General features: G+C 46.5%; 6 protein-coding genes across 6 annotated transcripts; 5 read left to right on the forward strand and 1 right to left on the reverse strand.

The window, feature by feature from the left end:
• Window positions 1-2,170: 2,170 nt before the first annotated feature.
• CHS1 (chitin synthase CHS1) lies at window positions 2,171-5,482 on the forward strand (the record flags this gene model as incomplete). Its single annotated transcript, XM_018880797.1, has 1 exon — window positions 2,171-5,482. One exon carries the CDS (start codon window positions 2,171-2,173, stop codon window positions 5,480-5,482), a length of 3,312 nt encoding a protein of 1,103 aa, XP_018733452.1.
• Window positions 5,483-5,692: 210 nt separating this feature from the next.
• On the forward strand, window positions 5,693-6,403 carry dtd (D-tyrosyl-tRNA(Tyr) deacylase; the record flags this gene model as incomplete). Its single annotated transcript, XM_018880799.1, has 1 exon — window positions 5,693-6,403. The coding sequence occupies one exon, from the start codon at window positions 5,693-5,695 to the stop codon at window positions 6,401-6,403; it is 711 nt and encodes a 236-aa protein (XP_018733453.1).
• A 3,563-nt stretch (window positions 6,404-9,966) lies between these two features.
• Window positions 9,967-11,256, forward strand: AWJ20_3771 (uncharacterized protein; the record flags this gene model as incomplete). The annotated part of the gene is made up of 1 exon (XM_018880800.1): window positions 9,967-11,256. The coding sequence occupies one exon, from the start codon at window positions 9,967-9,969 to the stop codon at window positions 11,254-11,256; it is 1,290 nt and encodes a 429-aa protein (XP_018733454.1).
• A 308-nt stretch (window positions 11,257-11,564) lies between these two features.
• UTP14 (Utp14p) lies at window positions 11,565-14,273 on the forward strand (the record flags this gene model as incomplete). Its single annotated transcript, XM_018880801.1, has 1 exon — window positions 11,565-14,273. The coding sequence occupies one exon, from the start codon at window positions 11,565-11,567 to the stop codon at window positions 14,271-14,273; it is 2,709 nt and encodes a 902-aa protein (XP_018733455.1).
• A 6,049-nt stretch (window positions 14,274-20,322) lies between these two features.
• Window positions 20,323-22,761, forward strand: XBP1 (Xbp1p; the record flags this gene model as incomplete). The annotated part of the gene is made up of 1 exon (XM_018880802.1): window positions 20,323-22,761. One exon carries the CDS (start codon window positions 20,323-20,325, stop codon window positions 22,759-22,761), a length of 2,439 nt encoding a protein of 812 aa, XP_018733456.1.
• Window positions 22,762-23,419: 658 nt separating this feature from the next.
• Window positions 23,420-24,268, reverse strand: RSM10 (mitochondrial 37S ribosomal protein RSM10; the record flags this gene model as incomplete). Its single annotated transcript, XM_018880803.1, has 1 exon — window positions 23,420-24,268. The coding sequence occupies one exon, from the start codon at window positions 24,266-24,268 to the stop codon at window positions 23,420-23,422; it is 849 nt and encodes a 282-aa protein (XP_018733457.1).
• Window positions 24,269-24,665: the final 397 nt, after the last annotated feature.

Below are 24,665 nucleotides of genomic sequence, written 5' to 3' on the forward strand. Positions count from 1 at the left end.
CTAGAACTAAGGTTAGAGTGAAGAGATAAAATTGAATTCTTCTCACAAATCGGCCAGTTCTGGGAGTCTCAACACGACAGCAGTAAACAAATCTGAGTCAGATGCTCAATCCCAACTCAAGGATGGATAGACCAGAGTATAGGGAATTTAGTCTGAAAGTCATATTCCAAATCTTGTAAACCGTAACTAAAAACAAATTTAAAAGGAAGTCTATGAGTGATGTAAAATGAGGAGTAATTGTGTCAGATCGTAGATAACTGGTGTATTGGTCTTCTTAGTGATAAGTTAAAGATAATAAACATGTACCTAGAGAGCTAATAACGGCTCCAGCTTGAGGTGAGGAGTTCAGATAATATATATAGACTACTACGAGTCAGAGATCCAGGAACTTTTTAGTACTGCTGGATTTTTTTATTAGAGTTTGAGAATGTAACTATGGAAGCGATTTGAGAGCCAGTCAAATGGAATTTACTGGAGTATGGTGGTGAGATCTTGTTCGTTGCCTTCACATCCATAGACTATTTAGAGCGTTCGGAGAGCGGTATGTACATCCAAGCCCCTTACAACAACCACTGAAACTTATTTGGAAGGACGAGGATAGAAATAATAGGTGTCAAGCATGTACAGATGGTCAACTATGGAAATGGCTGATTCTGATAAGCATTGCCTTTACTACTACAAAACAATTGTGAATACCAACATGACACCATCCTAACTAATCCTACCTCGTTACCGCCTCTCGGTCAACTCATCTACCCTAGACAGTCCTAAGTTGTTGAGTATCACAGACACAGACCTACCGAGAACAACTACAGGGCCCAAGTAAAAGTGTAATGGAACTTTCGTTCATATCAGGTTCATACTTATTCGATTTGTAACCAAATCATTATATAATACTATTCCCACTCTCTTTGCCAGCCGGGACCACATAACGCAAAACCGACTCTGGTGACCGCAATACACAATACAAGCCTAGCAATACAATAAAAGAGACAATAACAGCTCAATAACCGTCCAACACCTCTTACTTCGTTCGGTCTCCGGTCACGAACTAATTAGAAACAGCCAAGAGCCCCAATAATCTCCTGCGAAGCAGGAGCCACGGGGTCTGGGGCGAAGCCCCAGCCGCCGGAGGCATATCCCACAGGATCTAAATTTAGGCCGTAGCTAAGATTCAGTATCCGCCCAAAAAAAGAGGCAGTGCTGAAAACGACATAGCCATTTGGCAGGTGATCCAGAGAAAGTTGACCCTAACCAGGTCCAGCGAAGTGAGTCCGAGCGTCTGTTTCATGAAAGTCCGATATCTTACTAAAATTAGCTGCAGTTGGGAGTTTGGGCCAACGGCTGAGATGCACCAAATGCTTCATAGTCTCATAAGTAAATCAAACTCTGTAGGCAGTCAGAGTCAGTCAGCCCCTTACCTGTCTGTATAGCGAGAAAAGCGTCAACACGTTTTAGGAAAGAGGGTGGAGTGAGAAGTAAACACTGCCAGGTACCAAATAAATATACATACGAGAAGATCGGGATAGAGTTGATTTGGTTAGGCAGTTTGACCCAGTTAGCTTATATCCGAACAACGGTAATTGAAATACTAAGAAAGTTGATTTAGAGACCACCCATAAAAAGTACAGGGGGTTGAATTTTCGTTTTGTATTGAAATAGCCAGAACCAGGATTTTTTTGTTTATTTTGATTTTCCATAAGGCATAGTGAATTGATATTGGTACGGAAATTCTAGCAGTCGATTAAGATCCAACTTAAATAAAACGCAATTAGATTGTTCACTGGAATTGACCTATATCGATAATTATAGAGACAGTAGTAGGATTACTGCGATTATAGAGTCAATTTTTCAGTAGCATGAGTGGGAATGGTAGAGTGCCACCAAGTAAGTTGTTTCGTGATATCTAATCTTTGGCAGAAGATGTTCGTGAATATTTTGTGGAAAGTGATGGGGGTTTGGTCAAGAATGTATCTGTATTGTGCTTGGAAAGCATCTGGACAGCAGTGTCTGGACAGTGTTTGAATATCCCTAATGGTGTATTCAGTAGATGCGAAACTGTCTACACAGTTGATGCTTACGGGTAATACTAACTGAAGCAGATGGCACTCCGTATCAACAACATCATCAACCATATCCAGTGAGCTCAGAATCAGATGAACAGCCATTTATGACGCCGAATACCGGCCCTGAGTCTAGTGGTGGTCATGCTCATAACCAGTATTACAGCTATGATGATAATCCCGATCCCTATGGTCACCAGGATCAGGAAGAGGGTGACAGGGTACCACTAAACCCTAGTGGTGGACCTGATGGTCTCGGTCATATGCCTTCACCAAATCCATACCAAGGTGGCATGGACCAGTCAGGCATGGGTTTTGGGAACCATGATGTCCATGGTGGACCACCTGGAGGACCCCAGGGATATGCTGAGGATGACCAGTACTATGAGTATCCTATTGGTCAACAACATCATGAGCCTGTCGATAATCAGTACTATGATCCATATGCACATACAGCCGCCACGCCAGGAGTTGGAGTTGGTCCTATTCCTGGCATGAATCCTATGAATCATGTACCACCGCCAATGCCCGGTCCACCACCTGCACCGATTCCACCTCCTCAACCGGCTATGCCTTATGATACACATCCAATAAATCCATATTCCAATCCCCCGACCAATCCATATGGAAACCCATTTGAAAACGAACCGGCTTTTGAGTCACAATACAACTTACCTCAAGAACCAGAGTCATACCTGTTAAAACCTGTATATCCACCACCACAGCCGTTACATCATGCAATGGATACAAATCACTCACCATTTTCTTCGTACTTCGGAAGCACAAACGACGATGTTGACGATTTCCATCCCTTCCCGGTGCAAGGAGACCAGTATGCTCTGAATACTTATGAAGATGATGACGATACTGAAGATAGTGACAGCTCGGATGGCCGTGATGACAGCTTTGCATACCAACCGCCAGTAGCACCACAACCAATTCCTGCCGGTGCTGCTGTAAGTGGTATGCCATTGCCTTCAGGACCCACCCCACCTCCAATCATGGGAGCACCTCTGCCGGTAGCTCCACCTCCTAATATGCAACCACGACGAGCCAAGACAATGAAAAGAGTGCGTCTTTTCAAGGGTAACCTTGTTCTCGACTGTCCTGTATCAGGAACCCTATTGTCACAGTTCCCTGATGATTTGGAGGGTCAACGTGAGTTTACCCATATGAGATACTCGGCTGCCACATGTGACCCAAAGGATTTCAAGCTGAACGGATTCACAATGCGACAAAATTGTTACACACATCCACGAGCGACTGAACTATTTATTGTTATTACTATTTACAATGAGAGTGATATTTTACTGGGCAAGACGCTACAAGGTGTATTTAGAAATATTAAACATTTGTCGAGTCGAACAAGATCCAAGACTTGGGGAAAGGATGCTTGGAAAAAAGTGGTTGTGTGCGTCGTTGCAGATGGTCGTGAAAAGCTCAACCCGAGAGCCAGAGCTTTGATGGCTGCCTTGGGTGTTTATCAGGATGGTCTAGCTAAAAATATGGTTAATGACCGTCCTGTAGATGCGCACATTTACGAATATACCACTCGAGTGGGTATTAGCCATGTCGACACCACAGTTAAGCTCGTTACTGAAAAGACCGTTCCAGTGCAGATGATTTTCTGTTTAAAAGAACACAACAAGAAGAAGATTAATTCTCATCGATGGTTTTTCCAAGCATTTGGTCCTATTTTGAATCCTAATATTTGTGTTCTACTTGATGCTGGTACTCAACCCGGTCATGACTCGATTTATCATTTGTGGAAAGCCTTTGATGTGAATCCTCATGTTGGTGGTGCTTGTGGTGAGATCACTGCTGGTCTCGGAACTGGTTTTAGAAAGCTTTTAAACCCTCTAGTAGCAGCACAGAACTTTGAGTACAAAATGTCCAATATTCTCGACAAACCTCTAGAGAGTGTATTTGGTTTTATTAGTGTGTTGCCAGGTGCATTTTCAGCATACCGGTATGTTGCTTTACAGAATGAGCCTCTAGAGAAGTATTTTAAGGGTGAGACTTTACACGACTCTGGTGCAGGTATTTTTACAGCCAACATGTATCTTGCCGAGGATCGTATTTTATGTTATGAGCTGGTTGCCAAGCGAGGTGACCGTTGGCTACTCAAATATGTGAAATCAGCGCATGCCGAGACAGATGTACCAGATAAACTGGATGAGTTGGTGCTACAACGTAGAAGATGGTTGAATGGTTCGTTTTTTGCCGCTGTCTATGCACAAGTACACATGTTTGCCATTTGGCGGTCGAGTCATAGCATTTTGAGAAAATTATCACTTCATCTGGAATTCCTTTATCAAATGGTATCTATGCTCTTTTCATGGTTTTCAATTGGTAACTATTTTCTTGTATTCCGTATTTTGACCAGTTCGCTCAGTGACTCGAGTCTTGGATTTGCTCCGGGAAAGATTTTGTCTGTTTTGTTCTTATGGATCTATGCTGGCTGTTTGGTGACGATTTTCGTGCTCTCATTCGGAAACCGACCAAGCGGTACTGCTCATTTCTATTATGCCATTGTGGCATTTTTTGCATTTTTAATGGCTTATCTAATGTTTGCAGCCATTTATATTTCGGTTAAGTCAGTTGAGTATGCAATTTGTGCAAATGGAGGCTTCTCGCCAGCTCTGGTCGTCAAGAATCAGACTTTCCGCGATCTTGTCATCTCTATCCTTTCGACGTATGCGCTGTACTTTATCTCGTCGTTCCTGTTTTTCGAACCATGGCATATGTTTACAAGTTTTTTGCAGTATCTCTTGATTAGTCCTTCTTACATCAATGTCTTGAACGTATATGCATTTTGTAATATCCACGATATTTCATGGGGTACAAAAGGTGATACTTCACAGAAAATGGATTTGGGTGTGGCCAAATTGAAGACTACTCAGTCTAAAAAAGAGATTCTTGAAGTCGATGTTCCTACTAGTAAGGAGGAAATCAACTCTTCCTATCTCAACCAAATCAGCCTTCTCCGAGATGAAGCCAAAGAAGAGAAAAAGGTTGTCTCAAAAGAAGACAAAAATATTGATTATTATGCACAATTTCGGTCTGCTGTCGTACTTAGTTGGATCTTTACGAATGTCGCTCTTGTTGCTGTAGTTCTGAACACAGCAGGACTGAACGTTTTTAATAGTAACAGCAATTCGTCGAATCCTAACTCTGGAACGTTAAAGCGTGGATTAGACATGGGCATTGAACTTCTTAAAAGGCAAACCCCAGCGGCTCCTGCGTCTCCAGCACCAGCAGCCGGTGCTGGATCTGGATCCTGTAGTTCTATTGGCGTTGGTGAAGATGTTCAAACTCAGATTTATCTATCAGTCATCCTATGGTCAGTCGCTGCACTTGCAGCCTTCCGTTTCATCGGCTCTGTATGGTACCTTGTACTTCGTCTCATGGGTCGCTAATAATCGTATATTGGTATATATGAATGTAATTAATATTATTTGGAGTTCAGCTTCATCATCAAATCTGTGCCAGTCATAGAGTGATCCCTGCCAGAGAACTACAGTTACCCGGCTTTCTGTCTCAATATTACCGATAGCCATGGATCATGAAATTTCCAACTTCACTCCAAAGTTTATTGCTCGAACATATCGACTCAAATCTAGATAGAAATGCTGGTATATTCACGATTTGCTCTAAGAAGAGCATACACATCAAAATGCATACATGAGAAACTATTCCACACCAGTCGGACATTGCTCTCAGAGGTCAATCCAGTCTATCCCGATGATTCGCATTTGACGAAAATTAAAAAACCCGGCATGCTTTTCTCAGAGCCCATAGATCCTAACTTGAGAATGGGATATAACCCACTTTATTCGTCTCCAGTTGGTGGTCAAATTGCATTTACAAAAAGATGGTCCATTGGTCTGTCGCTGATAGGATCATATGTCGGATACTTAGTGCATGATGTTACTGGAGCTTCGGATCTCGCTGGTATTATTGGAGCAGCTGTCTTGATCGCACCATTACCATTGGTCCAGTTCTTTGCTGGCAATTATGTCACGAATATTTACAGACTATATCGCAAAGACGAGCCTCAGACTTATGAAAACCTTACCAAGGATGAAACGATAGTTCTGGAGAGAATCGGTTTGTTTGGCCGTAAGACGTACGCCACTGCTGTCAAAGTTCAAGATCTTAGACTGGTGAACAAAAGATTCGGTTGGGTTAACTGGGAATACAAGGATCCTAAAACCAACTTCTCAACCAAGTTTTATGTTGCCGATAACATTGGAGGAATGAAAATGGACCGTATTTGGGGTATCATTGAGAAAAACAGTGGAGTGGATAATGGCCGGTCTTTCCTTAACGAACCCTAGTAAAAAAGGACATAGAGCTTGTGTATTGCTTATGTAGTCTTGTAATATAACTTAATAATGATGATATTAATGATCTTTTTATGCCGTAATTGGTTCGACTCCAGCGTTGACCAGTCAAGCGATGGTCCCGGTCTCATAAGTCATAAAATAATTGGTACTATATACTAGTCTATAAATATCAACAGTTAGCTATATTTTTATGCGGATGCCCTTATAAAACAAGACGAGGCCAATAATAAATAGAACAGATGCGTATGATGTCAGGATAATTATCGACACTTCTCTAGACGAGTCTAGTGTCTTGAAGTTGATATTAATGAGTCCTGTACACACATTTGCCAACAGGAAAACGGCAAGGCCATTAGTGTTGACTGCCTCGCATGAGAGTGGAACACTATTATCATAGCTGACTAATGAAGGTAAAAGGAATGTCTCCACCAGCAAGTAGAGGGCAAGGTAACCTGTGTTGTAGGATGTCACCCAGAGGACATATGGAAGGTTTGCTAATCTTCGAGAGGGAGTGAGCCAGAATGATACAATGTACAGAAGAATATTGTTTATAATGCAAGAGAGAGAAAGGAGCTTGATAGACCTTAGACGGGACTTTCTCTTTGAAGCTGCTGTAGTGGGGTTGCCATTGTTTAAAGCTGCTTGGTACTGAGCTTTGGTCTGAGGAAACAGAAAAGCCCTAAGAGATACTACACTAGGTAAGGTGTAGTAGCCAGAAGATTTACCTGCTAAAAATATAGCAAGATAACCAAGAAAAGAGAAAATGCCTTCTTTGTTGGCCGAGATAATATCTGTTCGTGGTGCTGTCAGGATAAAAGCTCCTAATGGTGTCTTATCCAAAAGGATTTCGTAGACCGAAGCTATTAACAATGACACAACAAAGGTAGGAATCCGTTTAGGCAAGAATCCCACCAGTGAGACAAATGGGGGCAGCAAGCCGAGGGTCATAAAAAAATTCCAATGAATTCCATATTCAGTGACATGCTCTTGATAGTCGAGATATTTCACTGCTAAAAGCCTTAAAATACCCAAAACTAAAACAGGGATGCATGATCTGATGGATTTGCCGAGACTGCTCAGACGCACCATAATTGAAGTATCATTGTTTCTATCAAGAAACGTATCGACTAGTGTCAATCTACTTGAAACAAGACCCATTGAAAACACAAATGAACCAACGCCCAAGTCCATAAGCGAGGTTCCCCATGTTTCAACCTTGGCAAACTTCCTTGGAAACACTCTAAAGTCTACTGCCAAAATGGCAATGCAGGTGATTATCATCATTGCCCCTCTATAATTCGTTAAAAAAGATTGTTTAGGAAGGTATTCACTTATGAGCTGTTTATCATTTGATGAGTCCTTCAGGACTTTTCCATTTTTGCTGACTTCACTGGCATTCTTGCCTCTGTTATTGCCATTTGTCTCCTTACTCTTGCTGAGAGCCTTGATCTTTGGTTTGACGACTAGCCACAGACCTAAAAGCGGTAGCAGTATTAATAAATTTAACAGAGCTGGTGAAGATGCATAAATAGTAATCGATGCCAATATACCAAGCCAATTCAATGCCAGATCAATTAACAAACTTACCGGCGACCATTTGTTTGGCTCAGTAAATAGATTAAATCTTGTTTGTAGAATGCACCAGGCCGCATAGGCCGATATTGCTACTAAAGTCACCCAGTATATCTCGTCAATTGGCCCACCAGTCAATCCACTGACAAAGTCTTCATGCCGTAATTTATATGATTGGGCGTCTGATAAAGGCGTTGTTATAGGCGCTAGAGGCGTAGCCGTGGTTATTGATTCTCCTGAGCCTACCATTTTTGCCTATCTAATTTAATTCAGTTTTGTAGATTCTTCGATTCGTTGAACCTTTAATACGAATAACGCTTCTTAGACCCTAACACTACTAATTTTGAAGTTAGATGTTCATGGACCTCCACCGATCCGTAGCTGCTAGAACACTAGTCTTAAAGGTTGAGTTGAGATGTTTGCCACTGCTTGTACTTGTCGAAGATACTCAATTGGTGGTCCTTATAAAGTTCAAATATAACCGAAAAGGACGGAGCGTTGGAACGGAATGTTTCTTTTGAAAGTTAAATGTATACGTGCCGACTACCAAGTATAACCGACAACCTGGCCAATTGCGCGACCTATTGTAATATGGAGTTGAGTTTTACGCGATATGCGATGGTTGTTTCACTTTCACCCTTGTATGCGACTGATCACCAGCTCCGATGAACAAGTTAATTCATTTAACAGTTGACTTGGAGATGTTGATGCTGAAACTGAGCTTTCTCAGTGCCTACGTAAATGAAATACAACTGGAGCAGCTAAAACCGATTAAAGTTATTTCTATAAAGAGGCAGGTGTCCCGACTTGAGGCTAGTGTCTCGACATGAGGTAAGGTAAGAGTCTCGACATGAGAGGCACGGCTGTTTTTCAGACGGACTTTTACTGCTTCGGTACCGACTTTGATGACTGACAGTGTCGAATCTCTCTATTTACCTAAATTTAATGTCTAAAAGAAATTTTAAAAATGCTATTCTTTTCAACAAAATATGAGCGGTCAAAGTAATGGTCAGTTGACATTTCTGGAATTGTCATTGTTCTCCTTCTGCTTAAATTATGCTCTTCTAAATCCAATTTTTTGTAGTACGAGCTTGTATTGAGCACTGGTGGTGAATAGACTGTAGTACTGTAATAGTAAGCTTTTCTAGCATTCACCTACTTCGCCCTACCTCTCTTGCTTCTGAGACATAGAATACCCCTGATGCTGGCATCGGGATCTGCAAAAGATATACCTGTTATATGCGACAGGTAAATGACTATTACCGTACAATTTTATCTCTTCTCATTATCTATCTGTCAAAAGAATAAACAATTGACATTCCAATGAAGTAAACAGATAGCATCTACGGTCTTGTCATAGACACAGATTGTAAAATGGAGGAAAGAAGGATACTGCCGTAATTCTTAGTTTCTGTGCCTGATGCTAGTATGAGATTCGTCTAATAGAATTCTATTATTTGGAAGACAATTCTAAGCAAAATAAGGGTTCAGATGCCAATTGTATCAATCGGTTCTGCTAAATTCAAGATATTAAGATTTGGACAGAAACAACAGTTGACTATGGAATCTCTCTATATTTCATATATGCCTACTATGTAGACTTCACTTCAAAATTACATTAAAGAAAAAGCTACGCCATTCCACCCCAAAACACTAATGAACTACAGAACACGCGACAATATCGGCTCATATTCTCATATCTCAGACTATATACTCGTAATCGAATAATCCCAATCTCTCGTCCTTATCCTGCTATCAGCAGTACCCCACCTTCCAATGTAACATCTGTTATGCATTATCTTATCTGACTGCAGCGGTAAATACTACCTTATAATATCAGGGAAATTACTGGCTCACCCCCACTCGCGATTTGGACGATCAAACCAAATAAACGCCGAACGCAATAGCGAATCATATATAAATAATAGGTATCCAATCGTAAAGAGCTATTTGTCAGATAGGATATATATCAGCAATTCAACATGACTCAGGTATCATATTTAAGAGCACTGATAGTGGGTGCTGGAAGTAGAGGAAGGGCATATACAAGATCTCTTCGCCATTTAGACTATATCCGAGTAACAGGAGTAGCGGAACCCAGTGGTCCTCGAAGGAAGAAGCTCATCAACTATTGTCATCAGGTATATCCAGATAAAGTTGCTATAACAGAATATTCAGACTGGAAAGAAAGTTTAGCTGATTCAGGGAACTATGATTGTGTTATCATCTGTGTACTAGATGACATGCATCGTGAAGTTGCTGTGGCTTTTGCCAATGCCGGTAAACATATGTTATGTGAAAAGCCGCTGGCAACGACTTTGGAAGACTGTGAAGCTATTGTCAAAGCAGTAAAAGAAAATAATGTTCTACTTGCAATTGGCCATGTACTTCGATATTCTCCTCATAATATTGCATTAAAGGAGTTGTTGGATTCAGGGGTGGTTGGTGAGATCATTAACATTAACCACACTGAGCCTGTAGGATGGTATCATTTTGCACATTCATACGTGCGAGGAAACTGGCGTCGTGAAGATACTACTACATTTTCTCTCATGGCAAAATGTTGTCATGATATTGACGTTTTAATGTGGTTGCTAGGTTATGAGAACCTGCGAAGAGTCTCTTCATTTGGATCGCTATCCTATTTCAAAAAGGAAAATAAACCAGAAGCTGCTGGTGACAGGTGTATGAGCTGTCCAATTGAAGAATCCTGTGCATATTCTGCCAAAAAAATATACTATGATGACTTAGCAGCCGGGAGAAAAGCGTGGAAGACAAAAACTATTACTGATATTGAGGATCCTGTGCACCTGAAAAAAGCTCTTGAAGAGGGACCATATGGAATCTGTGTATTTGATGCTGACAACGATGTCTGTGACAATCAGGTGGTGAGTCTTGATTTCGGCAAAGCCACTGCCACGATGACAATGATAGCGTTTTCCGAGGAAGTGTGTTTCCGTAAAATGTGCATTTACGGAACCAAAGGCGAGATCTCGACCGATTCAAGAACGATCAAACTCTTTGACTTTGCCACTCGAACGACCAAATCGTTCACACCTGACACAGACGAGGAATCTGGTCATGGAGGTGGAGACAAAGGTCTTGCAACCGCATTTGCAGAAGCGCTCAAAGATGTTCTCCTCCACGGCAGCAGCATCGAAAATGCCACCACCAAACACATCAAATGCACGCCCGAAGAGGTCCTCGGTAGCCACAAAGTGGTGTTCCTCGCGGAACAGGCCAGACTGAACGGCCAGGTAATTTCGTTGTAGGGCTGTTGCGCCTCCGGCGGCTGGGGCTCTGCCCCAGACCCCGTTGTGCTCGCTTCGCGAGCTCCGTATACGTAGGTGCAATAAAAATAAATCTTCGCAACGCGAATACAACGGGTCTGGGCAGCGCCCCGACCGCCGGAGGCAGATGCAGGGGAACGCAGGGTTCGTACAGGCCGTTACACGGCTGCAGACAGAAAAATGCGGCGTGAAAAATGCGATCGTCGTCTGCATAAAAAAATTAAATGTCCCTGGATATGGTCTGAAGAGCACCTGCTTTTGAACCGCTGTGCCAGTAAATAATAGCAAATATGGCCAAAAAAGGTGTTAAGAAGAGACAGAACAGAAGGGCTCTGTCGAACAGAGCACAGAATGCGTTTAATTTGGCTCAGGATGAGGAAGATTCTCGTCTGATGAGGGGCATGGAGCCGGATATCGAGAACGATAGCGACCGTGAGGGAGAGGATGGCGAGAAACCTGCTTATAGAATAGGAGAAGTTGCTTCAGAAGATGACGAGGACATTGATAGTGACGAGGCTCTTGGAAGTGACGATGAAGAGATTTTTGAGTCTCATAGAAGAAAATCCAACAAAAACGACGACGATGATGAAGAGGACTCTGACGACGACGGGTACAAGAGTGTTGACGAGAGCGAGTTCGTGTCACTTTCAGAGGTCTGGGATCTGGATGATAAGGACGAAAGAGAAACGTCAGGAAAAGACAAAGGTTCGTCAAAAGAGCGTCTTCCTAATAAGATCGACGAGAATAATCTTCTGAAGCTTGACGATGAGATTCTATCGGATAGTGAAAGCGAAGCTGATAGTGAGAGTCAGGATGATAGTGAGAGTGAAGGAGGTAGTGATAGTGAAGGCGGGTCGAGTGGATCTGATTCAGTACTGTCAGATGAGTTCTCGGATCTTGATGAGGATGACATTGATGAAGAGAAGCTTGCCAATCTCAAGAACATGATCTCGGGAATGTCTGAAGAAGCTCTAGCTGAAGCGACCAGAAAGGCGAAGAAACAACGTCTTCAAATGATGAATATCCAGGAAAGTGAATTTGCTCTTCCAGTTGGTGGTCAGAAATTGTCACTTTCTGATCTTACAGCTGGTGTCACTACCGAGAAAAAGCAAGACAGTGGCTTGAAATTGCTCGAGAATAATTCTAAACAGACTCTGGCAGTACCCCTAGCCAAGAGAATTCAACAAAAGAACGACAGAAAAGCCGCTTATGAACTGACTAAAGAGGAGGTGAGCAAATGGGAGGAGACTGTCAAGAAGAACAGAGAGGCCGAGCATTTGCAATTTCCCATCAACCCAGCTCCTCAAGTGTCTAAAGTCGCTGCTCATGCCCCTATCGAACCATCAACAGAGTTGGAGAAAAAAGTCAACAACCTCCTAACAGAGTCGAACTTGAGCGAAGAAAAGTCCGTGTCTACATTTGAAGAACTGGCTCCTAGCAAGTTGACTATGGAAGAAGTTAAGAGACGTCGTAACGAACTGCGGTTAATGAGAGAGTTGATGTTCCGAGAAGAGCAAAAAGCTCGACGAATCAAGAAAATCAAGTCGAAATCGTATAGAAAAGTGCATAAGAAGGAAAGGGAGCGAGAACGCATGATGGTTGAAGGCGACGAAGAGTCAGACCGTGAGAGCCATGATATCGAGCGTGCTAGAGAGAGAATGTCGCTGAAGCATAAGAATACCGGCAAATGGGCTAAAAGGATGGTCGAGCAGGGATTCACTAAAGACAAGGAAACTAGAGGCGAAATGGAAGAGATGCTGCGAAGAGGAGAAGACCTCCGGAAAAAGATTCTAGATGACCAAGACAATGAAAGTGACAGTCAAGAAATAGAAAGTGCCGGTGATGATGATGACGACGAAGACGATGAAACCATTAATGAACAGAAAGAGTCATTGGGTAAAGGTTTACTGGCCATGAAGTTCATGAAAGATGCCGAGCAGAAAGAGCGACAAATTAACAAAGCCCAACGAGAAGCTCTACGTAATGCCAAGAACTTGGACGATTTCGAGGATCTCAAGGACGAAACTGAAGATGCGGTGAATCAAGTAGTCAATGCTGGTCGAAGAAAGTTTGCTCCTGGTACGTCAGAAGCCAGGGATGAAATGCTTGACGAGCTTGAAAAAGCCAGAGACGAGACTATTATAGATGAGGAAAAGTCACTAGAAAATGTCATTACAAAAGCATTTGACTCTAGGACCAACTCGCGAACTAAATCCAAGTCTAAACACTCTAAATCTCAAGAACCCGACGAAGCAGAAGAAGAAGAGGCTAACCCATGGCTGACAATCTCATCCAATTCGAAACAGAAATCCAAAAAGGTCAACATTGTCGATAAAAACAGTTCAACACAAAGCAAATCTCAGGACAAGCTTCGTAAGGAGAAAGAGAAGTTGCGTTCTTCCTCAAACGATGATTCTGGAGATATTGACATGAACGAGGTACTCCGTATTGTCGACCCACTAGCATCTGACAATGAAGAAGGCGATGACGACGCCAGTGAAGCTGTTGCCGAGGGACAAAACGACATGAAACGAGTTCCTCGCAAAGGTCTGACATTCAAACAGCGAGAGCTTGTTAAGAGAGCCTTTGCTGGAGACGATGTCGTTGAAGAGTTCCAGGAAGAAAAGCGACAAAAGATAGCTGACGAGGGCGATAAAGAAATCGACGTGACACTTCCAGGATGGGGCAGTTGGGGAGGCTCGTCCATCAAAAAGAAAAAGAAGGTCATTAAGAAAGTACAGGGTATTCAAGCCGATAAACGACAAGATGCCAGACTGAAAAACGTAATCATCAACGAAAAGGTCAACAAAAAGAGTTCCAAGTACAATGCCTCGTCCGTACCATTCCCCTACGAAAACCGCGAGCAGTACGAACGGTCACTCCGTATGCCCATCGGCCGCGAATGGTCGTCCCGCGACACCTTCCAAAAGCTCACCAAACCCCGTGTCATTGTCAAACAGGGCACAGTCATCGACCCCATCAAGGCGCCTTTCAAGTAAACTGTCACCTTCTGTATTTAATAATTTATTTACTGTTCTTTTACCTTGTGGCCCACTGCCTCCGGCGGCTGGGGCTCTGCCCCAGACCCCGTGGCTCCTCTCGCTACGCTCGAGTCGTTGCGTCGGCGGTCCGGGCAACTCCTACGGAGCGGGGCAATGGGATCTGGAGCTTATCCTCCCGAGAAGCTCTGGGAATTTCCAACTTCGCCATCATAAGAATATCGATAACAGCGAAAGACTAAGCAAGATACCATCAGGAGGTGAAACATGCAGACGCTGAGATCTTTTTTTTGCCGTATAAATACAATATTTGCTAGGCCCCATACCATTTGAATATCTCACTTGAAGGATCAGTCAGAATCCCATCCAGTAGCTCTGTTGCAATCCGATAACAAAGAAGTTCACCTTGCTGTCTGTTATCTGGCTCGCAGATGTCTTGTAACCAGTAGACGAACGACCAGAGTAAAATCCATTTATAATACACCACTGAAGTAACTACGAGCTAGAAAAGAATACCAAAACCATGACGAACCTCAGAAACCTGCCAACCTGAAGCAAGAAGCAGCAACTGAGATCTATATACACTATTTCTTTATCACATCAGTAGAATGGAAACTATCTTCTGGAAATTGGTGGTATTTTGCACAAAAACAGGACGGATCACACTATGTAACGAAGACCTGCCTCCGGCGGCTGGGGCTCCGCCCCAGACCCCGCTGCTCCTCTCGCTCCGCTCGAGTCGGATCTCGACGTTGCCGACCTGCAAATATCACACCGACACCCCCCTCGCCCGACTCGAGCGAAGCGAGAGGAGCCGGGGGGTCTGGGGCGCAGCCCCAGCCGCCGGAGGCAGACCCCCGTCACGAAGCAGCCCCCGCCGAAACCCGTCGTCGGGATTTGGCGAGATGCAAGTCAGGGATTAACCTCCGGCAGGGAGTACATGCTGTGAGTCTCACACGTGGATGTGCGTCCAACCCCTCAGGCCCGTTGCTTTTTGGCGGTAGCGTCGGGTGTCAATCAGGATGATCGGACTAAGCAACAAATACACAAACCCCTGAAAGCGGGGTAGGTTATTTTAAGATAGTGAGATAACGCCAAGACAGCGGGTGTCGCTGGGAAATATGGAGGTGACTAGCGATTGGGGAAATTAGATCAGTTAGAGATATTTGAACAGCAACCAATTGACTGGAAGCAAATAATAATGTAGATGATGCTGATAAAATATGTGTGATCACCGGAATATTAAATATATCGCGAGCTAGTGACTGATAATAATATTTTTTTTATTTTGTTTATTTCATTCTTGATTGCTTGCATTGCTGCCAGCAGACAAAGGAACAAGTCTCAGATTGAGAAGACAGCTGGTGGTTGTGGTGATGGTGGTGGTGGGTTCATGAATGGGTTTCGGCAGTGAAACTGCTAAGATGACTCGTCGGTGGGAGTTGCTGCATTCCAGGTAGTACTGCGGCATAGAATGGAAACACACATCAGCTTGTTATAAAGAGACAGCAGAGACTTTAGCGTGTGTGTGTGTCTATCTGTGTGTCTCTGTGTCTGTGAAGTAACTGTAACTATGAGTATATAGTGTGAAAGGATAAACTGGAGGTATGGCGATTAGAGTGTCTAGATCTGTCGAGCAGACGAGATGATGTCCAGATTCACAACTTAATATATACTAGCGCTTAATTATTTAGGCTACCCGCCACAGGCTCTATCAAAGCACGTACTTCTGATACAAATAATTATAGCCGGCTGGCTGCAATATAATTTACGGCACGCCTTTTTATATATTATAAACATTAGATATGATGTTCAGCCACTATAATGTGTTTTATGTACTATAACATGCTAATATACACGCTATACATGCTAGTATACATGCTATTATATGTACTATAATACGTACCAGATATGGTAATATGTACTAGATACTATAATATGTACTAGATACTGTAATATGTACTAGACACTATAATTCATACTATACTATTATAGTAAGCTCAACGTCGCTAAATGGCTCTAAAAATACTTGATTCAACGTTGTTCGCATTCTGATACGGATAGACGGTCCGAGACTACTGGAAACTACAGGTACTACTGTTGCTAGCGGCTGGAATGTGCACCACTCGACAGAGTTAGGAGTGGAGCTAGTGGTGAATCAGCTGATGATGGGTGACGTCGTAGCATGGGCAGCCGACACAATTTAAACACAATTGTTCAGGTGGTTAACGGAATGAGCCGTAAAAATCACTGCGGAAAGCCAGCAACGGGTACCAGTCACTAACTGCTAGCCACTAGTCACTAGGCACTAACAACTAGACATTTGCCGGATAGTCATGGATCGTAGTATCAGACTCACATCACAGTCACATCAGAGTAGCATCAGAGCAGCATCAGACTAATCTCAATGTAATATCAAAGTGGTATCAGCATGCACTGAATAAAATAAAATAAACTAATTTAACACTCTCACAATAACAGTTGATGATATATGTTTACCAATACCCATTTCCGTATTGACGTGACATTACATGACAAGCCAGTCAGCCAGGCAGCCAGGCAGCAGTCAACAGCCAAAGAGACCAGACTAGAAACGGTCTAGACAACTGCGTGATTTGAGTAACAGAACGAATGAAAGCCGGCCAGAATCCGACGGAGAGGGGCATACGGCATCACCACCTTCGAAACAGCGGAAACAGCAGCTCACATACGTCTCAGATACGTCTCAGATACGTCTTACATACGTCTCACAGATCCAAGCCAAGATGCACACTTTGCATCAGCGTCAGTCAGTGCGCCATGCAGGTGTGTCAGTGAACTTAAATAGTCTCGGCTCACATCCGACTGCTGCCATCTCACTCATGCTACAACTCTTTCAAAGACTTCACGATCCCACCAGACCTGTTTTGATATGCTCGTACCAGCATCAGCATCAGCACCACCGCCGACGCCCGACTCGAGCGAAGCGAGAGGAGCCACGGGGGTCTGGGGCAGAGCCCCAGCCTCCGGAGGCCGACCCCCACCTCCAAACCCTCTAGCCGAGCCCGATCAGCGACCGACAGGGAGATTTTTGCCGTGCATTCGCATCGACCGACCCCGTCGACGCAACTGCTCACGTTTCGAGGCCAGATAAGACGATCTGGCATGATCCGCCGTCAAACAATGGGGTTCTTGATCGGCATCGACTTGGGGAGGGGGGTGTGCCTCCGGCGGCTGGGGCTCCGCCCCAGACCCTGGTTGCTCCTGCTTCGCAGGAGTTGACGGGGGTGGAGTGGGTGCTAAGGGATTTGGGGGCTTTGGGGGTGGTGGTGGTGGAGTTGCTGCTGCTGCTCGATAACGCATGGCGTTTTCGTGCGCGCTTGCTGCAGCACATGTTTCATGCACGATAGAGCCCCCTATCTGAAGGTACTGCTTGGCTGCGAAACTAAACTAGCTTCACCGGTCACACAGCGATACTGAGATAGATGTGCATTGCATATGCAAGCTTAATACGACCAGGCCAGCGAGTGGGGCAGGGCATTTCCACGGTACGGGACTCACACACACACCTTCAAGAAAACCCACCAACCAACCAACCAACCAATTAATCTAAAAAATAAAAATAATATCACACCACCCATCAGGACACTAACTACCGCACCGCACCGCACCCCTGACCGCACCCCCCCTCGCCGCTCGCGAAGCGAGCACAACCAGGGTCTGGGGCGGAGCCCCAGCCGCCGGAGGCAGACCCCCGGCCCCCGATACCCGCACCCATCAGCAGCGACGGAGATTATTATGTCAGCATTGCAGGAGGCCATCAGGAGTCAAGTCGAGACAGGAAATAAAAAAAAGCATCGAGCAAGGTTCGAAGACTGCACAAGTGCCGATGCACCGAGTGTCTGCAGGAGCCCACAGTGGATCTAGTGGTCGTACCAGTCAATGCACGAGGCCGGGTCGTGGCTGTCAGGTGCAGGTGCAGATGCAGCAGCAGGTGCAGCGTGCATGCGCGGGATAGGCGATCTAGGCTGGTGGGGCTGGCAGGAGCAGCAGGAGCACCAGCGGTCGACGTGCGGAGGGCCTGCTGCTACGAGAGATCCAGTGAGATCTAGGGACAGATCCAGGGGGGGGGGGAGGGGAATTGAGGGGTGCGATGTGCGAAGGGGGCAGGGCGAATAACTCGGTTTGTATTAAACTCTCAGGCCGTAAAAATATTACTATTTTCTCGCCAAGGGACGGGATGGGCCGATTCGGTTGGGTACACCCGCGAAAACCCTGAACGGGAAGTATTAATAAATTTAAAGTTGAGGTCGTCGTCTTTGACACTATCGGGCCCGTTATCAGATGAGGCTGTCGGGCGGATCCCGTGCTCACTTGGGGACGGGGGCAGCCTCCGGCGGCTGGGGCTCCGCCCCAGACCCTGGTTGCTCCTGCTTCGCAGGAGTTGACGGGGGGGGGACCCTATGCACCGACTCGAGCGCAGCGAGAGGAGCAGCGGGGTCTGGGGCGGAGCCCCAGCCGCCGGAGGCAGCACCCCTCCCCTTGGGAGGGGCAGGGCCCGGCGAAACAGGCCAGACGACAGGTGTGTCCCCCCTGGCCAAGGCTCGCCAGAGGTGCATATGCACATGCATCGTTGAAACATGGATTAAGTCGAGATCGAGTGAGCAGATCTCAGGATATTATTTCCCACGCAGGAGATTCTCCAATTGAGCAAACAGGGCCAGGAGGGGTAATAAAGCGAGGGGCCCTCGTTGCCGGGCGAGTTGCGGGAGGGGTTGTCATTGCCGTCGCCGGGTGCTACGACCCAGAGAAGGTAGTCTGGTGGTGTTGGTGGGGATATCAGTGAGCCAAGGCAGGGGAGAAAGAGAGGGGGCGGGGATACAACGTGCTCGAGTGCGGGGCTGCCGGCACGGGTGGTGGTGGGTGGGAATGGAGAGCGATTGAAACATGGGCCGCCGCCAGACGCAGTGTGCCATGCCAGGCCCGAAGCGTACGTGCATTGCCCGTCAAACGAGACGAGCTCCGGGCCTTGCAGGGGCCTCCCATAGCAGCATCACCGGTGGCAGTGGCAGCAGTACGGACCCGAGAACAGGGGCTCGCAGCCCGCAGCAGCAGCTGCTGATGAGACCCGGAGCCCACCAGTTGCCGGCATAAAATTATTTCACATCTCTCACCACGGCACAGTCGGGCCAGAGGGCCTGCCTCCGGCGGCTGGGGCTCCGCCCCAGACCCCGCTGCTCCTCTCGCTTCGCTCGAGTCGGTTCCGTGGGGACTCCCCGCCAACTCCTGCGAAGCAGGAGCAACCAGGGTCTGGGGCGGAGCCCCAGCCGCCGGAGGCAGGCCCCCCCTCCCGTCCCGAGTGAGCACGGGTCCCGTGGGTTGCTATAGGGTATTTTATTATTATTTTATTATTTATTATTATTTGGACCCAGTCCATAGTGGGCGTTGTGCTAGCCACCTGGTCACCCCGCTGGAAGGGGGGGGGGGGGGCAGTTTGACGTCATCCCACGGTGGGGGAGCGCGCGAGGGGGCTTGGTGGCTGCCCATTTTTGCCCCTTAGTTGGGGGAATTGCTTTTGTCGCGGGAAGTTGCTTTTTGTGCTAGTCCGCGCGGGCCCCACTTTTATCTGTAACCAGACGCACGTCGATTACATGGTGTTGCAGCAGTCAGCAGCTCCTGGTGCAGCTCGCTCGGCGAAGGTCCCACTTAATGCCCTAGCCGGTTATTAACTTTTTTAGGCTTTAAGAAGAAGCACACTTCGACCTGGGGTCCTCGATAAAAAAAGAACTTGAAGCGAGAAACTTAATCTTCGAGAATTCCGTTTTTAAAACTACTTTTTTTTCGTTGGTTTTTTAAATCTTTTTTTGACTTTGGTTCTTTTGGTTTTTTTTGGATCTTGTTCTTGAGTTGTGTAGCAGCTCGGTTCACATCCGCCACTGGTTTTTTACTCTGTTCTCGTTTTCCTGATTTACTACTGTTCCAGTTGAGTTTAAGCTTGGTAATCGGATAATCCGACGTGGTTTGGATGGCCAAACAACTCAACCCAACAGGCCTTTTTGATACAACAACAATGTCCTGGACCCCTTTTAATGGCCCCTCGGGTCAACACGAGCCTCATGGTTTGTCTGATGCTTCGAATCAGTTGAATGGTCCACGACGACCGTTGCCCCTTGATTCCCAACGAGCTGGTGATGCTTCGAATCAATCTATCCAGTATACCCGGTCTCCTCAAACGGTGCCTCTGATTGCTCCGGCGCGGAATGTTCATGGTAGGGACTTGTTAAACCCGACCGGGTCATCTGGTACTGGTGTTGCCCCGGCCCAACCGGGCCAACACCCTCCATCTCCGGATCTCGAGTCGACCTCGCATTCTGATCTTCATCTCCAGCACCAGCAGCAGCATCAGCAGCAGCATCCGTATCAGCCCTCGCATCAACGACTTGGATCCATTTCGTACCAGCAGGAACATATCTCGAATCAAGAGCTCCACCTACACCATCAGAAACAGAACAGCCATCAACTGACTGGACATCAGAACAGCCATATTTTGCCATCGCACCCTCGTCAACATTTGGACCACCAGCTGGACCACCAGTTGGATCACCAACATCATTTGCATGTTCATGGACACGGCCCTTTGGCGGTAGGAGACTCGTCCCATGCCCATATTCTGCCTAATATCACCGGCAACGGGCACAATGGCCACCATAAATCCCACTCTGACATGACTAATATGACCCGGGCTGGGCAGATAACTCCACCACCCGGTCACAACATGTCCGGAGTGGCTGTATCTGCGTCGTCTCCACTACCATCGTCTGCTTCACTGTCTGCCAAACCTCACGGACTGGCCAATAATCGTAAACAATCTCTTGCATCATCGTCTCCTAAAGCCCCTCCTAAACAACGGGTTTCTCGAACTTCACACCTCGAACCTGCTAATAGTCCTGGTTTCCCAGTAAATTATCCCATATATCCCATGGTCGATATCGGCACGATCCCCGTTCAGCAAGTGCCTCTGCTTCCCCTGCCAGGATCGATTGTTATGAAGAGATATGCAACCTCGGTCGATCAACGTAACTTTTTAACGGTTTATGAGTACATGGTCAATAACCAATGGGTTATTTGGGATTATTTCACTGGATATGTTCATTTGACTGGTCTGTGGAAAGCAGTTGGCAACTCTAAAGCTGACATTGTACGACTAGTCGATAACTCCCCTGATCTTGAACCGGTAATCAAACGTGTTCGAGGCGGGTTTCTCAAGATCCAGGGCACTTGGTTACCATATTCAGTGGCCCGTACTCTTGCTTCTCGTACTTGTTATCACATCAGATACGCATTAATCCCTATTTTCGGTCCTGATTTCCCTGAATCGTGTCTCCAACCTCATCAACCCGGGTTTGGCCAGCTACAATTGACCACTACTGAGAACCCTCGTAGAAGACGGAAACGCTCTTCTGTCGGTTCTATCAGTGGAATCACTGGTTTGACTTCTGTTTCTACAGCAAATGGTGTTTCTAATGGTGCTGGAGCTGGCACTGGTGGACCTGGAGCTGGTGAATTGTCACCAAATCCACAATCACCTGTTCAGAGAAAACGACGGCAATCAGAATTGGCTCCTTCTACCCAGCCATTTAACAGTCACGGTCTCGCATCACCTCGCTCGTCTCATGCCTCAATCATGAATCCAGTTCTGATTACTCCAGCTGGATCTAAGAACGACAATCAACGACAAGGAATGTCTGATTCGAACAGGATCATGTCCCTGTCAATGACCTCGTCATCTGGATCTACAGCAACTGCTGGACTATCTCCACTCCGCCATCACAGACACTCGAAATCCATTGGATCGATTGACACATCCAGTTTGGCTATTGGTGGCAGTATTGTTCCCCGACTCGAACTCAACAGACCTTCTTATTTCAAGAGACCAGCTTATGACGAAGACTCTCAGGCCATCGAGTTCTCGTCATCTTCTGACGACGATGACGACTACGAAGCACATCTTGTCAAACGGGCGAAACACGACCATTCTGACAGTATTCACGACACCACTGGTCGCACCAGTAAACCAGCATCTGGTTCTGGGCCTGTTCAAGTGCCTCATTCGCCTCATCACAGATACATTCTGCCACCTCCCATGCCAGTCAAGGTGGTTTTTGCCGACGAAACTGAACTTGTCGAGTCTCCAGACGAGTTCCTTGCCGTTTTACAAGCAACGCGGTCGCTTCAGCAGCTTTCTGCCGGCAAAGCAGGCCGTCGCTGGTCACTGAACCCTGCCAGTACCACTGCCAGCGGTGGATCTTTTGAATGTGGAGGCAAGCTATGGCGCTGGGACGGTGGTCAAAAGCTCACGAGCACAGGACTCGCTGCTGACGGCGACTCGAGTCCCAAATCACAGGTCGTGGAACGAGTCAAGTCACTGCCCGACCGCCGCTACTCACATGGAGACGAGCCCATCCGCCAACGCAGCAATGTCATGAACATCAACGGACTAATCTCTTAATCTCTCTTACTACTAATAATCGCACTCCCCACTCTGTTTTTTATTTTGATCCTGGTTTTTTTATGTGTTCCTATCTTGTGTTTGTAAATTGTTTTTGTCGGTTTTTCTTCTTCTTCACCGCCTTCTTCTTCTCCTATTTCTTTTCTTTCTTCTCTTTCTTCTGTCGACATGCACTTCCGGTTCCTTCCTTTCCACATCTCACTTCACGACTTACGAGACTCTTCTGACGATCTAACTTATTATTATTTATGACTTTTCTCCACTATCTCTGCCCTGCCTCCGGCGGCTGGGGTTCCGCCCCAGACCCGGGTTGCTCCTGCTCCGCAGGAGATAACGGTCTTTCCCCACTGCCTCCGGCGGCTGGGGCTCCGCCCCAGACCCTGGTTGCTCCTGCTCCGCAGGAGATACCGGGGATCGTGGCGCAAACGACTCGAGCGGAGCGAGAGCAGCAGCGGGGTCTGGGGCGGAGCCCCAGCCGCCGGAGGCAGAGGGGAAGAAGTTACCGGGGCTCGGGACGGAAACGACTCGAGCGGAGCGAGAGGAGCAGTGGGGTCTGGGGCGAAGCCCCAGCCGCCGGAGGCAGACCCCGGATACAGGGGTGACAGGGCCCGGAGAAGCGTGAGTGGGTTTATTTACAGGGGGGAAATGCTAGGAGTGGCTACTCGGCCTTTTGGGTGGGCTTGGCCTCGTCCATAAGGGGTTTGAAGACAGGGTCTTCGAGGATATCGAGCACGGCACGGGCGACTTCGCTGTCGGCGGACCCGAGATCCACGTTTTCGAGTGATAGAGGGTTCAGAGAGCTGGACTCGGCCCCGGTTTCGGGGAGATCGAGCTTATCAATGACACCGAGTCCCTCTTTGTGATATAAAGTGGCTTTAACACCGACTCCACCAATCGAATACTCTCGTGCCGTGGCAAGAAACACTTGCACAACCTCGGGATTGGCGTCGTACAATTGAATGAGTCGTTTATGGGTGATTCTCTGGAAATTCTCTTTTGATTTGGCATGTGCAAATGGCGACCGGATCACCGTCCATTTCTCAGTCTTATTTGGCAGCGGAGTGACTCCTTTAACGGGAATTCGGAGGTAAAAAGCCACTCGGAGCAGGAAATCGGCATAGAAATCGAGGTTCTGGGTGGTAAACGACCGTAAATGAACATCTGCTACCCGGTGTCCATGAGTTAGCTTGTGTTTAATGGGTGCGTAGTGGTTGAGTTCGACATTGATTGGTACCGGTCGGCCAGTTCCATATGCTTCTTCTGTAGAGGATTGTACGTATTCTCCCTCCTTAGGGTACAAATGTTCACTCGAGTATGACTCGGTATCGTCGACATACGGTCCAGAAGGACTCATTCTAGCTCTCACTGGTTCACTAGCAGGCTGAGAACTGGCAGGAGTCGACGCCGAGTTCGCTGCCGAAACACTTCTAAACCCTCTAACAGCTGGAGTATACACTCCACGGGTGGCCAAACGGCACTGAGCCGCTAAAAACCTCACTGAGTTCATATCGCTCAATTGAAAAATATTAACTTTCTCACTTCCACAACTCACACCTGTTGATCTCATCATCTCGTGAACCTGCTTCCGAAAATTTCAGGGCCAGGGTTCACAATGTACGGCTGACGTCCCCCTCTGCCTCCGGCGGCTGGGGCTCCGCCCCGGACCCTGGTTGCTCCTGCTTCGCAGGAGTTGACTGGGATGGAGGGGTTCGACTCGAGCGGAGCGAGGGAAGCAATGGGGTTGGGGGAGCCATAGTCACTGGAGGTAAAATCTTGCCCCGTGACTGGATTGTGTCAGGTATACGTATTTTCCCACGCAAGATGGCGGGTGCCGATCAGAAGTGTCGATCAATTTATTTTCTAGAGCATGAATCGGATTTGATTCTAGTGGTTGGAAATATTGG

This window comes from Sugiyamaella lignohabitans, chromosome C (genome assembly GCF_001640025.1).
Source record: "Sugiyamaella lignohabitans strain CBS 10342 chromosome C, complete sequence".
NCBI lineage: Eukaryota > Fungi > Ascomycota > Dipodascomycetes > Dipodascales > Trichomonascaceae > Sugiyamaella > Sugiyamaella lignohabitans.